Below are 16,481 nucleotides of genomic sequence, written 5' to 3'. Positions count from 1 at the left end.
AGGAGAAAAGGAAAGAAATGCTTAGCATCTACTATAAGCCAGACATTAATATGTGCAATTTCTCATTTAATTCTCACAAGTCTGTCAAACAAATATTGATGTCCTTGTTCTACAGATAAGGAACTGAGCCTCAGGGGTTAAGAAGTTTTTCCAAAGTCAAAGAGCCTGTCAGATCATGAGCAGTTATCTAGGGCCAGGTGGTGGTGGTGTTCAGTCGCTCAGTTGTGTCCGACTCTTTGCAACCCCATGGACTGCAGCACAACACCAGGCTTCCCTGTCCTTCACCATCTCCTGGAGTTTGTTCAAACTCATGTCCATCGAGTCGGTGATGCCATCCAACCATCTCATCCTTTGTTGTTCCCTTCTCCTCCTGCTTTCAATCTTTCCCAGCATCAGGATCTTTTTCAGTGAGTCAGCTCTTCACTGGGGCCAGGTGTATCTGGTTTCAAATCTTGGGCTTTATTGATAGTGTAAAATTCTATTCTGAAAAAATGCTACCCTTCTTTTTTTTAAAAAAATAAGGTGTATTTCATTTCAGTACACCATAGCACTTTTCAACCCAAAGGGGTGTGGTGTCAAAATAATTCTTTATCATCCACGCTTCACTATTTGCAAAGGAGAAATAAGGATTTATAAAGAATGTTTTAAAAAATAAATTTTCAATTAAGTTTTAAACTGGCTGTAATGGTTGCAATTAAATGCAAGCTCCAGATACCCTAAAATTTTCAATTAAAAAACAATCAGGGTGCCATCTCAAGAACAGATGGGAAACTGTCCATTTTTTAAAATCATCTCCTCTCCCAACTGATTCCACATGCAGAAACCAAGCCATAAATCATATTGATGAAAAATAACAACATAAGCAGTGCTACAAACCTTATCCAGAGCTGGGATTTCAATGGAAATTCAATTGATTGAATGGTAAAATTGGAATACCAACTAAGCTAGCCATTTCAAGAAAAAACACACAATATAATGCATGTGTTTCAACAATAGCTCTAATTTTTTCATTAATATTTTAATGTCAGATAATTTTCAAGTTGAATAGTTTAGGAACTGAAACGTGCTTTTTTTGGTGAAAAAAAAAAAAAACAACAACTGTGCCTTAATTTTGCAGCATCTCTTCCTCATTTATCTAAATTCTGTATATAAACTTCTTTTCCAAAATATTGCATTGGCAGATTATGTTGTTTGGAGCTGGGTTCCAGAGACAAACACTGCAAGTAACTGAAACAAAACAATAAGCAACAACCAAACAGCTCCTCTAGATGGCACAGAAATATTCTGCTCTGATATGGGAATAATAGCATATATCTATGGACACCTTATGAGCTCAGACATTTTATTCTGGAGCAGCTGTGGAACTTGATGTGCCTTCATCTACATCGTTCCCCAAAAGCAATTTTCTCAGCAATCTAGAAAACAATAGTTTCTATCTCCTGGGCTCTACAGGCTGAAATTAAAGCTTGGAAATTCTTGATAAATGAGTAACACTAATCTTCAATTTAAATGTACAACTGGGATGACTAGCCACAGGAGTGTCCTGGAGGTCATTTCTAGGCAGGTATTCATCTTTTAGAAGCATTTTCAGGGATGACATATTTCTAATGTTTAAAGGTTTACTAGATACATCCCCCAAGCTAAACAGGCTATTTAGAATGTAATCTTTCAAATTTGGATAACTCTAATATGATGCATATCAAGTGTATCAGGCTCCAATTCTGTTGGCAAAAAATCTTCCTCAGAATTCCCATGGTAGTTATGCCTACTGTGTTGAGTGTGAGAAGCTCGTCGGATGAGAGATTTCAATGTTAAGTAAAGCCAGCAGTGAAATGGTACTAAACTTTTTCTTTTCCCATTTATTTTTATTAGTTGGAGGCTAATAACTTTACAATATTGTAGTGGTTTTAGCCATACATTGACATGAATCAGCCATGGATTTACATGTATTCCCCATCCCGATCCCCCCTCCCACCTCCCTCCCCACCCCATCCCTTTGGGTCTTCCTAGCGCACCAGCCCCGAGCACTTGTCTCATGCATTCAACCTGGGCTGGTGATCTGTTTCACCCTTGATAACATACATGTTTCGATGCTGTTTTCTCAAAACATCCCACCCTCGCCTTCTCCCACAGAATCCAAAAGTCTGTTCTGTACATCTGTGTCTCTTTTTCTGTTTTGCATATAGGGTTATCGTTACCATCTTTCTAAATTCCATATATATGTGTTAGTATACTGTAATGGTCTTTATCTTTCTGGCTTACTTCACTCTGGATAATGGGCTCCAGTTTCATCCACCTCATTAGAACTGATTCAAATGAATTCTTTTTAATGGCTGAGTAATATTCCATGGTGTATAGGTACTAAACATTTATCCAATCAGGACACACAGATCAATTTCAGATTAATTTTAAGAGAAATTTCACCTATTAGGACATTACTGTCATCATTCTTACAGTTTAAAAGAATTTGATGAATTCAAGCTTTGGGGGAGAAGTTACTTATATTTGTGACACACACATATGTACACACATATATATATTGTCCTGGTGACTCAGACAGTAAAGAATCTGCCTTCAATGCAGGAGACCTGGGTTCAATCCCTGGGTTAGCAAGATCCCCTGGAGGAGGGCACGGCAACCCACTCCAGTATCCTTGCCTGGAGTAATCCCCATGGACAGAGGAGCTTGGTGGGCTACAGTCCATGGGGTCGCAAAGAGTCAGACTCAACTGAGTGACTAAGCACATTATATATGTAAATAATTTTTCCATTATTCCATCTAAACTTTTAGAAATTATTAAAGGAGAATTTTTCTTGCTGTTGTTAAAGACCATAAGACTTTATTGAAGGGACTACTGCAATGGGGTTTTGCAATAGTGGATAGAGATAGGGCTCAGTTCTGAATATAATAAGGAAAAGTGGGGATTTACAGCCAAGGAGTGTATTTGAGGTCTTTGGATGGAAAACTACTAACAGGAAACATCAGAGTTAAAGACTAAACTGACTAGACAGGACATTTGCAGAAAACAGGCCAGAATGATCAGCTATCAAGGGTCAGGGACAGGGAACTAGATCAGATATGGAGGGTGGTGGATTTTCACTAAACTCACCCAGCAGAATTTTTGCCCAAACTCGACAAAGGAGCCAAGGACAGAGTTCAAGGTAGGACTTCAGGGAGAAGAGGGCTTAGAGGAGTCTGACTCAGGTTTGGTCAAGGTGAGAGTCTTTCCCAAAATACAATTTAAAATAATACCTGGAAGGAAAAAAATGACCAGAAAAGAAATTCATTAAATACTCACCTCTCAAAACAATATAAAGATATGAATTACCCTAAATGTTACTTCTGTCACCACCACCAACAAAAATTATTGAAAGCTTGCTACAGGTCAGGACCTCTACCAGTTCTGGGACTAAAAGTTGCATAAGACCTATTCAGTCCCTGCTTGGGTATCCCATATAATACAGCAATTAAAACCGGCAATTGGTAAGTTAAAGACAAAACTGAGGTCATTGGAGCAGGGGCTCCCATAAGTTTCTTTAGGAGGTAAACAGGAAGAAAAAAAAATCCCCTTCAATCAAGATTCTCTCTTTCGAAGGGCTTCCTTGCCTCTTCTCCACACACCAACCCTGCAAACCTCTCCTGGCTGTTGTGTTGATAGCGCTCCACCGCCTTCCCCCAGCGCTCCCAAGCCCACCGCGCCTGCGCACATCCCTGTCTGACCTACCAGCAGGGGGCAGGCCACGATTTTCTGTCCTCCTGGGCTGAGCTCTGGCACCCCTCTTCTCCCAGCTCCGGCCTGAATACGCTTCCTTAGCAACGGGTCGCCCTTGGCAACAAGAGGACGCAGGCAGGCAGGCGGGCTAGGTTTCCCGCGTGTTCCTGGCACCTGCGTGCGGTGGGAGGCACAGGCCGAACCATGTCGGAGATCCTGTGCCAGTGGCTCAACCAGGAACTGAAGGTGTCCCAGACCGTGAGTGAGTGACACAGCCTGGGGCGAGCGGCCCGGGGGCGAACGGGGAGCGGAGCCTGGGGCGCGGCGAGCTGATGGAGTCTGCCGGGGCAGGCTAGCTGCCGGCTCTGGCTCACCTCAGCCACCGCGGAGCCTCTCTTCTCCACTTTGCCGCTCGGCTCTGAGTTACCCATCATCACGGTGGTCCCAGCCCCGTGGGTTCTGTCCTACCATGGCTTTAGGGAGGGCGCCCTTGCTCCAGTGGAGAGAAGAACTTTCTGGACTCTTTAGTCTAGCCCTGACTTTGCTCCTTTCACACTCTCAGAAGCGTGGTGTGCTGGGAAACCAGCCAAATGTGAATCCTGAAAGTCAGCTACCGCACTACTACTAGTTGTGTGCCCCTGGACAAGTTACAATACCTTCTCCTTCTCGCAGTGTGTTCCCTCCAGTATAAAGGGCTGTGTGTGAAATGAGTTAATGCAGGATATATTAACTATTACAAATTTCAGCAGTTTTAACTCGATATGTACACATTTGCTACTTCTGACCACTTTTCACTTTTCCCAAAGCTGACTTCTTCACTAACCTGACTTTATCCCAGCCATAAAGTTGTCATCCAAATTTCCTAAATCCCACAACCCCAGACGCAGTTTTACATGCTGACAGCTTTTGTAACAACCAAGTAATTCCAGAATAGCACTATACCCCATTCAACTTCTTTTTGTTGTTTCTTAAACAAGAGTTCATTTTCCAACTGGTATGGTTTTGCTCAAAGCAGGAGGTTTTCAGGCCAAATCATTTCAATCTGTTTTTCCCAGAAGCATTCTTGCATAATGGCAACTTGCTTCCAGAGTGGCAATAATGCCAACTCAATCTTAAGTCATCCACAGTATTTGCTCAACCAGTAGTGTCTCTGCAGCTGCGAAGTGTTTGTTACCAACGTTAAGATCTTTAAATTTGGAGCATTTGCAGTAGCCTTTGGAGAAGGAAATGGCAACCCGCTCCAGTTTTCTTGCTTGGAGAATTCCATGAACAGAGGAGCCTGGTGGGCTGCAGTCCAGGGGGTCTCAGAGTCGGACACGAACTGAGCGACTATCGCTCACTCACTCCAGTTGTCTTTCTTGACGCATTAAACCCAGACTTTTTCTTTGCCAAACTGCCACCCACACACAGTAAGTTTTTTCCCAGGACTCCATGATCATCCCATGTGTCTCTCTGACTGTTCCTTATCTAAAATATGATGCTTATCTCAGGATGGTATTAGCATTTTTCTTTTCTTAATTCTTTCTCACCATAGGAGCCAAAATGTAGTATCATGGCCTTAAGGTATACTCTTCTGAAGAAAAGCAGTTACAGATTGCTGAGTTTACTTTGGTTCATTTACTTGATTAATAAAAGCCATATTCTTTGCTCAAGTCCACAAGACTCTGTTGCATATTCAAACAATTTTGAGAAAAGTAAATAAAATTTACAAGAAATCTAAAAACAGTAATATGCCATTCTAATTGTAATCAGTTTGGGGAGTTTTGGTTTTGAAAGGAGGAGGAAGAATTACTTCATTCCCTGAAGGTTAAAAGACTGGAGATTTTATTTATTTTTTGGCCCCACCTAGAGGCATGCAGGAACTGAGTTTTTTGACCAGGGATTGAACCCCTACCCCCTGTGGTAGAGGTGCTGAGTTTTTACCACTGGACCACCAGGGAAGTCCCAAGACTAAGATTTTTAAAGAATTTAAATAACATAAACTATAAATGGAAAATTTCCGATGTCTGCTTTCCCCAAGTGTAAAGCTGGAAGCTGTTAGCAGAGACAGCTAATATATTCTGCATCCCATTCACTAGCAATACATATTCATTTCTTGATCCTAACTGCTAAGAGGAGTCAAAGGAGAGAGAGACAATTCCTGAGATTACCTAAATCCATGTTGTAAGAGCCTTTTCAGATTATAGGGAACACACTCAACGGTGTTTGGAAACAGACAAGATAGGATCTGTGTGCCTAAGAAGCATGCTGCCAGTTGATTTCTGTCATTAGATAAGCCATTCTGTGGTACCAATACAATGGAAGACTTAAAACAGTTTATAGGAACTCTCTTGGAGGGACCATAAGTGGATGCAACTTCTGGGGAAAATAACTGGGCAATTTCTGGATAAGCATCCTGTTAAGTGCAAGGATTTGGAGGCCAGACTGTTTAGGTTAAAATCACTTATTCACACTTACTAGCTAGTGCTTGTGAGCAATTTATTTACCTAAATTTTATAATACTCAAAATAGGGGTAATAATAATACTTTATCAAGTAGTGTTACGATTAAATGACATAATAAATGCAAAGCATTTAAAACAGTCCCTGACACACAGTAAATGCTAAATCTTACTTTTTAGAAACTATCATACAAAAATAAAATCACCGATGTGTAAGGACATTTGAACAAAGATGTTTATTGCCACATGGATTGTAGGGGCAAAAAGAAAAAAAATGGAGACAATGTAAATTTGCTTCAATAATAGAATACTTGGGTAAATGATGCTGTACTTATGCTATGGATTATCATGCAGTTGTTAGAACAAATGAGTTAGTTATTCTAACTTTTGACCTAAAATGTGCTCATGTAATTTTGTCAAGTGAAAAACAAAATTAAACTTACTGAACCAGTATAATATCATTTTGCATGAGGATGTGTGAGAGAAAAGTGTGGAGAGGCATATACTGGACTGTTGACATATACATGACTCTTAATCTTGTGGTTTGTGTGAGAGAGAGGCGTGGAAGCATATAAGCCACTGTATTGATATTGCTTACCCTGGGAAAGGAGATGATTGCTAGCTTTTCTTTATACATCTGTGTTATTTGATGTTTTGCTTGTATTGCCTTCATAATTTGAAAGTAAAATTCAGTATAGCTTTACAAATGCAAAATCAAAAAAAGAAGATCAAATGTCACATGACAATGTAGGAGAAAAAGAGGCTTAACACTTTAGTTGAAATATAGTAAGCATATTGAAGTATTGCTGGGACAGGGGAGTACGTAAGAGTTATTTTCTCAAATGAAGTCTATACATGGAATAATAATAATAATAAAAGTTAATCTTTGTTGAGCACTTAAATTCTTATGCCAGACCCTGTGCTAAGCCTTTTACATAGGTTTTCATATTTGAGATTTTAAAAAGTCCTAAGAGGCATTGTCTCCATTGAACACATGTGTAGAAGAGGCTGAGAAAGCTTGATAATTTGTTCTAAGTCACCCGTCTAATAAGCCCTAGAACTAGAATTTGGATCTAGATCTTTGACTAGTGCTCTTAGGATGTATTATACATTTGATTTTATGCTTAGGGAATTTACTATTTAAAAATTAACCCTCCCAAAGATATTCATTTGAGCTCCTTTTAAGGAGGATTATTGTTCAGTTGAAGTCACAAGAAGTACAGAAATTCAACCAGATGGTTAAATGGTTAAGTGACAATGGTGGAGTTATTAGTATTTGTTTAGAAATAGTTCAGTCCACATGTTGCTTCCTGAGACAAAGCAAACAGAATGAGAATGCCAAGTGAATGCATTGCTGCCTCGGTGAGACTCAATCATGGTTTAGTCATTAGAGAGGCAGGTAAAGCTGATTGATTTCTGGATTATTCTGAAAGGTAGAAATCAATTTGGATAAAGCATCTCATATTGAATTTTGTGTTGCCTGGACTACCCTGAATATCAGCAGTAAAGAAAATGAATTCCAATGATCCTCAGTTAAGAACAGTCTCCCTCCACTTAATGAGGTTTCTGGGAGTCACCAGAGGTTTGAATAGTCTCAACATATGAAGATTCAGATCTATGTTACTAAAGCTAAGGATCTCCAGTGAGTTAAGTTTAACTAGACCATTTGTCCTGGAAAATAATGCTTAGATGTATGTTAATGAAATGTCTTAAAATACTAAAAGTTATTCAATAGAAAATAATTCAAGCAATTATTTTTGTAATAAAAATAAGCAATATAGAATAATGTTACTAAGAGATTTGCTGTAAAAGTCTTTACAGACTCTCAGTTATTTTAAAACCTAACCATTGCCTCTGTTTTGCAAAATGCTTATGAATTCACTGTAAGAGGAAGTTGGCATCAGAATGTCATAATTAAACATTCTCCACAAATGTAGAGCATTCAAATTCCATGTATTGTATACATCAGATTCTTTGTACAAATTGATATACAAGCAGTCCATATTCTTTTGGATTCTGGATGGGGTCATAGTGAAAATTGTGTATACCTTATTACGGGTATTTTTGTTTGAATAGTCTCAGACATCGTTATCACAAGTAACAAAGAATCAATAAATAGAAAACTGAGTTGAAAAATTTAGTATCTCTGAAGTCCTGATTTTCTAGTATCTGAACTAGAAACAGTAATCTTTAGTCACAATTTTATACCCTGAGAGGTAATAATAATAATTACTGTATATTTGGGAAGTGTCAAATGATATTGCAAATGGAAAATATCTACCACAGTGCCTATCATGTATCTAGGTTTAGATAATATTATTTCAACAACTTTTGTGTCTCTCACTTTAGAAGAATACCTGTTATGATGCCTGCCACATAATAGGCACCTAGTAAATATTTATTATATGAGGATGCATGAGTGAGGCAAAAGTAGGGTAAAGTATTGTTTTTAGTTGAACCTGATGGATTTGTTCATCTTGGGAAGGTCATCCTAGGTACTTTGATCCTCACTTTTGTGATTTCAGAAGTTCTGCTTTATTACTTTAAGCAGTTTCTTAGGGATTGTCACATGCTAACAGACATTACATTCTGATGATTTTATAAGCCACAGTACCAATTCATCATGCAGAAAAGGACACCAGCATAACCTATTCTGGTAATGGAAGTGGGGATAACAAAGCAAGGAGGGAAAAACAGTAGCAACCACTCACATCAGTCAGAATAGGGGGGTGACATTTGGTCATTTTTTGTGTTTTGGGCAATACTATTTCACTCCAAGTTCAGACATGTTTATAGAGGGATTTTGTTTTTGTCTTAGTCCATCAGGGTCACTGAGTAACCTGTCTGGTCTTGGTGTGCTGTGAAATTGATTATGGTCAGCAGGAGAAGGCCAAAGTCTAGCCGTGAGTGCTGAGCCAGCTTCTAGGAACACCGGGGCTTAATGGGGTCAGGCCAGTGCCCAGCCACCAGCAGCAGCTTTTCTGTCTCTCAAATGAAAGCAAATTTACTTGGTTTTTTAAATGTTGTTGATAACCTGAGCTAGGTCTTTGCTCTTCTAGTAAAGGAGGAACAAAGGCCAGTTAGCATAGAATGTATAGGTCTATAGGCCCTTATCTATGATCCCCACATCCCCAAATCTCTTTAGTTATTTGGTAGCAAAACTTGACCACAAATGCTGTGAGGCTATGTTCAGTCATTATTTCTTTTCCTCAAGTGGTTTGCTGTAAAATCAACTACATTTGATTATATGTGCTTCCCCAGACCAGGGAGAGTGTTATAGCTTATCTGGACCCAAGAGTAGGTCTGTATCTGACTTTAAGGACAGGGTCAAATATTTGCTATCTAAGTTTCAAGTTATCTTTAAATAAAGATCTTTGTACTATCGTCATTGCATGTGTGTGTGCATGCGTGCGTGCTAAGTCACTTCAGTCGTGTCCAGCTCTTTGTGACCCTATGGACCATAGGCCACCAGTCTCCTCTGTCTGTGGGATTCTCCAGGCAAGAGTACTGGAGTGGGTTGCCATGCCCTCCTCCAGGGGATCTTTCTGACCCAGGCTTTAAACCCTTGGCCGTGGCATCTCCTTTATTGGCAGGTGGTTTCTTTAACACTAGCACCACCTGGGAAGTCCTGTACTAGAGTCATTGATGATCTATTGCTGAGCTTATGAATTGTGTAATTGGTGTAACATGTTGTCTTAAATTAGGAAGCAGTACCTGGTGGCTCAGATGGTAAAGAATCTGCCTCCACTACAAGAGACCCAGGTTTGATCCCTGGGTTGGGAAGATCCCTTAGAGAAAGAAATGGCTACCTACTCAAGTATTCTTGCCTGGAGAATTCCATGACCAGAGGACCCTAGTGGGCTACAGTCCATTGGGTCGCAAAGAATTGGACGTGACTGAGCAACTGAAACTTTCAGTAATAGTAAAAGTGATCACTGAGCACTTACTATAGGCCGGGAATTATGCTAAGCACTTTACATTATCTCATTTAATCAATTATCTCATTTAATTAAACCAGCTGTCAGGAGGTAGAACCCATCACTGTCCCTCTTTTAAAGAGAAGAAACTGGGGCTGTGTAACTATCCAAAGTCCAGGGTCTTATAAATGGTCCAAGAGTCAAACCAGAGAATATTTCTCTCTTCAAAGCCTGTGCTGACTGCATTACCATCTGGAATGTAGAAGGCTTATCTTCTTTTGTCTTTTCTCCAGCTGGCTCAAGTGAAAAGCACATAGACCCGTTGTCCTCTGTCCCAGATAATTCACAAAAGCTCACATTAAAGATTTCTGTAATTGAAAGCTTTAGTGAATGGGATCAGACCTGTGGCTTGGAAGACTGGAGGTGTGGCTGAGTTATTATGGAACAACATTTTTCCACATGTAGATCATTTCCAATCTCAGGGAGAAGATTGTTACTGAGCTCCTATGGTTCATTTCTTTCTCACATTCTTCATTGTTCTTTATCCTGGAGTCAATCCACCTTTTCTTTCCCCTAGGTAATTCCAGTCATGAGTGCAAATTAATTTACAGAGGTGGCCATCATTAACTGTGGTATTCTGAAACATTTACTGGGAAGGAAAATTTGATAAACCAAAAATAAAAAAATCTTTCCTTTGTGTTTTCTTTTTTTCCTTACTGTTTTTCTCCCCTCACCTCTCTCCATTTCTCTTTCTCTCTCTGGCTTCTTATCTTCCTTCTCATACTTTTTAATCTACATATTCCTGGATTATCTGCTTTTTCTTCATCTAATTTCTTGCATGTATTCTTTTTTCTCTCCATTTTTTTTTCTATGTGTTTTCCCTTTGTTATTTTTTCTGCTTCCTATAGCTTTCCTCTGATTGTTTCCTTCTGTGTTCCTGTAGCACAGGAAAAAAATAAATAAATAAAAGAAAAACTGTGTCTAATGCACACAGAGCTGCAAACATGTTTTCAAACTTATTTATAGTAACCCACTTGACAGTGAAATAGTGTGTTTGCTATTCTTCTTTGACCTTTGTAGCCAAAATGCCTCTATTTTATCCATATCAGAATTGTCTTATTAAAAAGTCCTGCCATTTCAAAGGAAGTAGATTATGATTTTATTTTTCTCCTGACCTTTTTGTAGCTATGAGTTTGCTACAGACCATTTGCCTGATCAGTTGGATGTGATGGCTAGGATACAGTTATTCCCCAGTTATTCATAGGTTAGCTTTCAGGTCTTTGGTCAACAGGAACAACAGGCAAAAATGCAAAATCCAGAGAGAGTGGGAGAACGAGATCACCAGATATAGCAGCAGCTCCTGAATGCAAAGTAATAGTCTTTAGAATTTTAGTAGGACTCTATAGTCTGACAATGACTATATGTCCAAGGGCACTTCAGAAAACCAAGAATAGGGACAGGCTAGAGGGAGAAAAAAGGGAAAGAAGCCGAACAGAGAAAGCAACAGACAGAAGAGGTGCAAGGCACAGCCAGAGCAGCCCAGATGGCACAGCAAGGACAGTGGTGGCAGCTGAAAAGCAGGGCACAGCTTTGGAGGTTAGCAGTGGTGGGTCCTGAGGGAAGGAGAAAGCAACAGTGATTCAGCGGGAGGACAAGGCACACCTCTGCTTTAGGGGCAGAAGGGGCTCTTTGGATTTCAGTTGCTGCAAAGACTACTGGTGTATGATGCTGGAAAAGGAAAGGAATATTAGTCGCACAGTCGTGTCTGACTCTCTGCGATCCCATGGACAGTAGCCAGCCAGGTCCTCTGTCCATGGAATTCTCCAGGCAAGAGTACTGGAGTGGGTTGCCATTCCCTTCTCCAGGGGATCTTCCTGACCCAGGGATCGAACCTGAGTCTCCTGCATTGCAGGCAGATTCTTTACCAACTGAGCTACTAGGAAAGCCCCATGATGCTGGAAGGCAGAGTCGATAGATTCTAGTGCTAGATAGTTTAGGAGCTCACCCTGAGTAAACAGAATCAATGAGGATTGTTGACATCCTTTTAAGTTACTTTATATTGATTTAACCTAAGAACTGGGATATTATTAAAGTATAAAATACTCTGAGAGCAGATACTAGGGAAGCTTTGGGCAGAATTGTGGGCTGGTGTCAGATACGCAGGAGCCTCATGATGACGTCAAGTCTTCTGAGTAAGGTCTCCCCTCACCTCCCTGCAACTGCACACCAAGCACCAGCTCTACGAATTGTGAAATCATTCTACCGTCATTTGCAGTCAGCCACCTTGTTAATAATCAAATAGATAAAAGAGGATAATTCTGTATGAACAAGTTTGTGATGCTGTGATCAGTTCAGTTCGGTCGCTCAGTCATATCCGACTGTTTGCGACCCCATGAATCGCAGCATGCCAGGCCTCCCTGTCCATCACCAACTCAGAGTTTGCCCAAACTCATGTCCATCGAGTTGGTGATGCCATACAGCCATCTCATCCTCCGTCATCCCCTTCTCCTCCTGCCCTCAGTCTTTCCCAGCATCAGGGTCTTTTCCAGTGAGTCAACTCTTCGCTTGAGGTGGCTAAAGTATTGGAGTGTCAGTGTCCTTCCAATGAACACCCAGGACTGATCTCCATTAGGATGGACTGATTGGATCTCCTTGCAGTCCAGGGGACTCTCAAGAGTCTTCTCCAACACCACAGTTCAAAAGCATCAATTCTTGGGCGCTCAGCTTTCTTCACAGTCCAACTCTCACATCCATACATGACCACAGGAAAAACCATAACCTTGACCAGACGGACCTTTGTTGGCAAAGTAATGTCTCTGCTTTTTAATATACTATCTAGGTTGGTCATAACTTTCCTTCCAAGGTGATACTGTGATAATATATAACATTTTATAGATATTTAGTATTGCAGTTTCCTAAAGGACTGTGATAGAAACAGACTGAAGATTTTTGGAGGATTTTGAAATCCTTTGAGAGATGATGACTTTGTCTTATGATAATGTCTTATGTATCAACTTTGAATATCATTCTTAAATACCTTGTAAACCTATATCCTTCATAAGAAAAATATAAATGACCCCAAACTAAGGACATTTTTAAAGAAAGAAAATTCTATTTTACACTTAATTTTTTTCCCTGCATTTATCAGTATGTGCATACTTTGTGGCAGGCATAGTACCAAGAAATTCTCATATATTGCCTCTAATCTTTAAAATAACTCACCAAGATAGATATAGATAGGATGGGATAGAAATTCAGGAAGGTTAAGCAGCTTGTCAGAGGTTGCACAGCTAGTAAAAGGCAGAGACAAGATTTCAGCATAGATACCTCTAGCTCCAAAACCTGTCTTCCTCTGGGCCATCTCCATCATTGCACCGGACACCAGCTACACTGGAGTAAACCACAGAACCACCAACGTAAATCTTCTTTATAATATAGTTTTCAAATTTTTTTTCCTTATTTAATTTGGGCTATACTGGATCTTCATTGCTTCACAGGCTTTTCTCTGGCTGTGGTGAGCGGGGGCTACTCTAGTTGTGGTATGCAGGCATCTCATTGCAGTGGCTTCTCTTATTGCAGCATACAGGCTCTAGGAAACATAGGCTTCAGTAGTTGAGGCCCATGGGCTCAGTAGTTGCAGCTCCCAGGCTCTGGAGCACGAGCTCAGTACTTGTGGCTTATGGGCTTAGTTGCTCTGAGATATGTGGCCTTCCTGGATTAGGGATCGAATCAGTGTCTCCTGCATTGGCTGGTGGATTCTTTACCACTGAGGCAACCAGGGAAGCCCAAGGAAAATCTTGATTATGTTCAGTAGGCTTTATTTAAGAAGGTGCAGATGATTTTTGTAAAATTTCCATTGCATAAAGGTTAAAATTAAGTTTTGAGGTTTAAAGAAGTTGGATTGTACCTCACTTGGTCAAGAATATGAAATCATCCACAGGTTGTATTGATAATGGAAGTATTAGAGTATAATTTTATAAAATATATTGAAGATTTGTTTTTAGATCTAAGGTTATATATTTTGTTGGTTGTGTTTTGTTTGGTTTGATCAAAAGTTGTCTTTTCTTTCCAAATAGCATATGTTATCAAGTACTGATCCACATTTATTCAGGGATACTTATAAGATACCTACTGTTAAAATTCAGTATTTTCATCTGATTATTAAAAGATATATTTAGAAATATTTTGATGGCATTCTGAGTTCAGGTTAAATTATGGGATTTTATTCTGTATGTACATACTGAAAATATACAAGCTCTGTGTAAAGCATTATATTTACTTTTTTATCTTTGTGTTTTAAAATTCAGGTCCCAAGTCATTTGCAAAGGCATTTTCCAGTGGCTATCTAATTGGAGAAGTTTTGCACAAGTTTGCACTTCAGGATGATTTTGCAGACTTTTCAGAAAGCAGGTTAGTGAGATTATTCTTTATTTTTAAAAAGGTCAATTCCTTTGGCCTTTGGATGTATTTAGCTTCCAAAGTTAACATTAAAGAATCATTTATCACAAGATTCCTTCCAAACCTAAACCAGGCAAATGCACCATTGATATGAAAATTGCTGCTTCCTCACATATACATATGTCATTTTCCCAGGAGTACAAAGGAGAGAAAGTGACAGGCTGTTGCAAGACCTCATCTCTAGATGGGCTGCATTTCAATGTCTTCCATAATCCTGCACTCCTGTGTTTAATCAGATTTGGGAAACTTTTGCTCCTCATTTCTCCCAAAGTTCTTTCTCCCCATTTCTTTTCATCTCTCTTCTCTTTTTGGGACTCCTATTACGTGTGTGTTGGTGTACTTGACAGTATCCCACAGGTCTCAGGAGCTTTGTTGATTTTTAAAACTAAACTTTTTATTTTAGAACAATTTTAGGCTTACAGAAAAGTTGCAAAGATAGTACAGAGTTCCCGTGCTGTTCACATCCAGTTTTCCCTACTGTTGTCATCTTATATTGGTATGGTACATTTTGTACCAAAGATTTGTTATAATTCTTATCTAATGCCTTTTTTGTTCCAATATCTTATTAGGATATCATTTTCTCAGACTTTCCTTTTTTTTTTATAATCTTTACAGTTTTAAAAAATTAAAAACTGATCAAGTATTTTGATATTGTTCCTCAGTTGGAATTAGTCTGAAATTTTCTCTCATGAGTAGAATGAGTTTTTGTGTTTTGGGATTCTGTTCATTTTTCTTCATTCTTTTTCCTTTTTTGTTACCCCTGTGAGTAGTTTCAATTGATCTATCTTTGAGTTTACTGCTTCTTTCTTCTGCCAACTCAAATGTCCTATTGAGCTATTTTAGTGACTTTTTACATCTCAGTTATACTTTTTAATTTTAGAATTCCACTTGGTTATTTTTATAATTTCTATCTCCTTATTGATATTCTATTTTTGTTGAGATGTTGTTCTCATACTTTCTTTTATACTTTTAAAAAAATGAATTATTTTAGTTTTTAACACTTACAATAGCCAACTTAAGGTCTTTGTCTAATAAATTAAACATCTGGGCTCCCTCAGAGAGTTTCTACTGACCTTTTCCCCCTAGGTAGGGACAGTATTTCCTATTTCTCTATGTGTCTCATAATTGTTGAAAACAGACATCTAGAATAATACAATGAGGTAACTCAGATTGTTCCACCTTCCCAGGCTTTGTTGCCGTTGCTGTTTGTTGTTGCTCTGCTGCTACTTTTTGTCTGTTTAATGACTCTCTTGGACTAATTTTGGAAAATCTATATTCCCTGTTGTGTATAGCACCTGAAGACTCTGCTTGGTTAGCTTAGTGAACAGAGCCCAGCAAATAAATGGAGATATTTTAAAATATCTTGAACTAATAAATCTTCCTTGGCTGAGATGCTGAGTTTGTTGAGGTATATCTTCAGTGCTTTCACAGTTTACAGCTCTGCCTTAGCCTTTACTTCCTGCTTGTATGGAGCTTAAGGTCAGCCAAAAGTGAGAGATTTGGGCCTCCTCCTGTCTTTCCTGGGTATCCAAACATTCCTACACATGCATATGGTTCTCTCGATCCCCAGGAATGCATCAGAGCTTCCCAAAGTTCCCAGTGGCTATTTCATTCCTTTTTTTTTTTTTTTTTTGGATATTTCATTCTTATATCTTCCTTTTAAGTTTTTGGGCAGCTCTTGCTTGCACCAGTGGTATTACTGCCTTAGATGGTGGTGGTGGTTCAGTCACTAGGTTGTGTCCGACTCTTTGCGAGCCCATGGACTGTCTGCCAGGTTCCTCTGTCCATGGGATTCTCCAGGCAAGAATACTGGAGCAGGTTGCCATTTTGAAAACCCTATTCCCAGGGTATTAGTAAAAAGTCATCAGTGGCAACTGTTGAAGATCACAGCTACCTAAAGCAGTGATTGAGCTCTAAATTATGTTAAATAATGACAGTGTTCTGAGGATAGGAC

At 39.3% G+C, this 16,481-nt stretch overlaps 1 protein-coding gene across 6 annotated transcripts in view; it reads left to right on the top strand.

Moving 5' to 3' along the window:
• Nucleotides 1–3,786: 3,786 nt before the first annotated feature.
• The window catches only part of SPEF2 (sperm flagellar 2), a 187,736-nt gene continuing 175,041 nt past the window's right edge, over nucleotides 3,787–16,481 (top strand). For 4 of the 6 annotated variants that reach the window (XR_006337807.1, XM_043887575.1, XM_043887577.1 and 1 more), the window contains exons 1-2: nucleotides 3,787–3,974; nucleotides 14,377–14,479. Coding sequence is in view for 3 of the 6 variants with exons in the window: in XM_043887575.1 (XP_043743510.1) it covers nucleotides 3,917–3,974; nucleotides 14,377–14,479 (161 nt within the window). In the remaining 3 variants the exon portion in view is untranslated. The remainder of the gene's footprint in view (nucleotides 3,975–14,376; nucleotides 14,480–16,481) is intronic. The other 2 variants (XM_043887573.1, XM_043887574.1) reach the window with 2 other exon arrangements.

This window comes from Cervus elaphus, chromosome 25 (assembly GCF_910594005.1).
Source record: "Cervus elaphus chromosome 25, mCerEla1.1, whole genome shotgun sequence".
Taxonomy (NCBI): domain Eukaryota; kingdom Metazoa; phylum Chordata; class Mammalia; order Artiodactyla; family Cervidae; genus Cervus; species Cervus elaphus.
The sequence above is the reverse complement of the archived record's forward strand: the minus strand, read 5'-3'. Positions and strand labels throughout refer to the sequence as shown.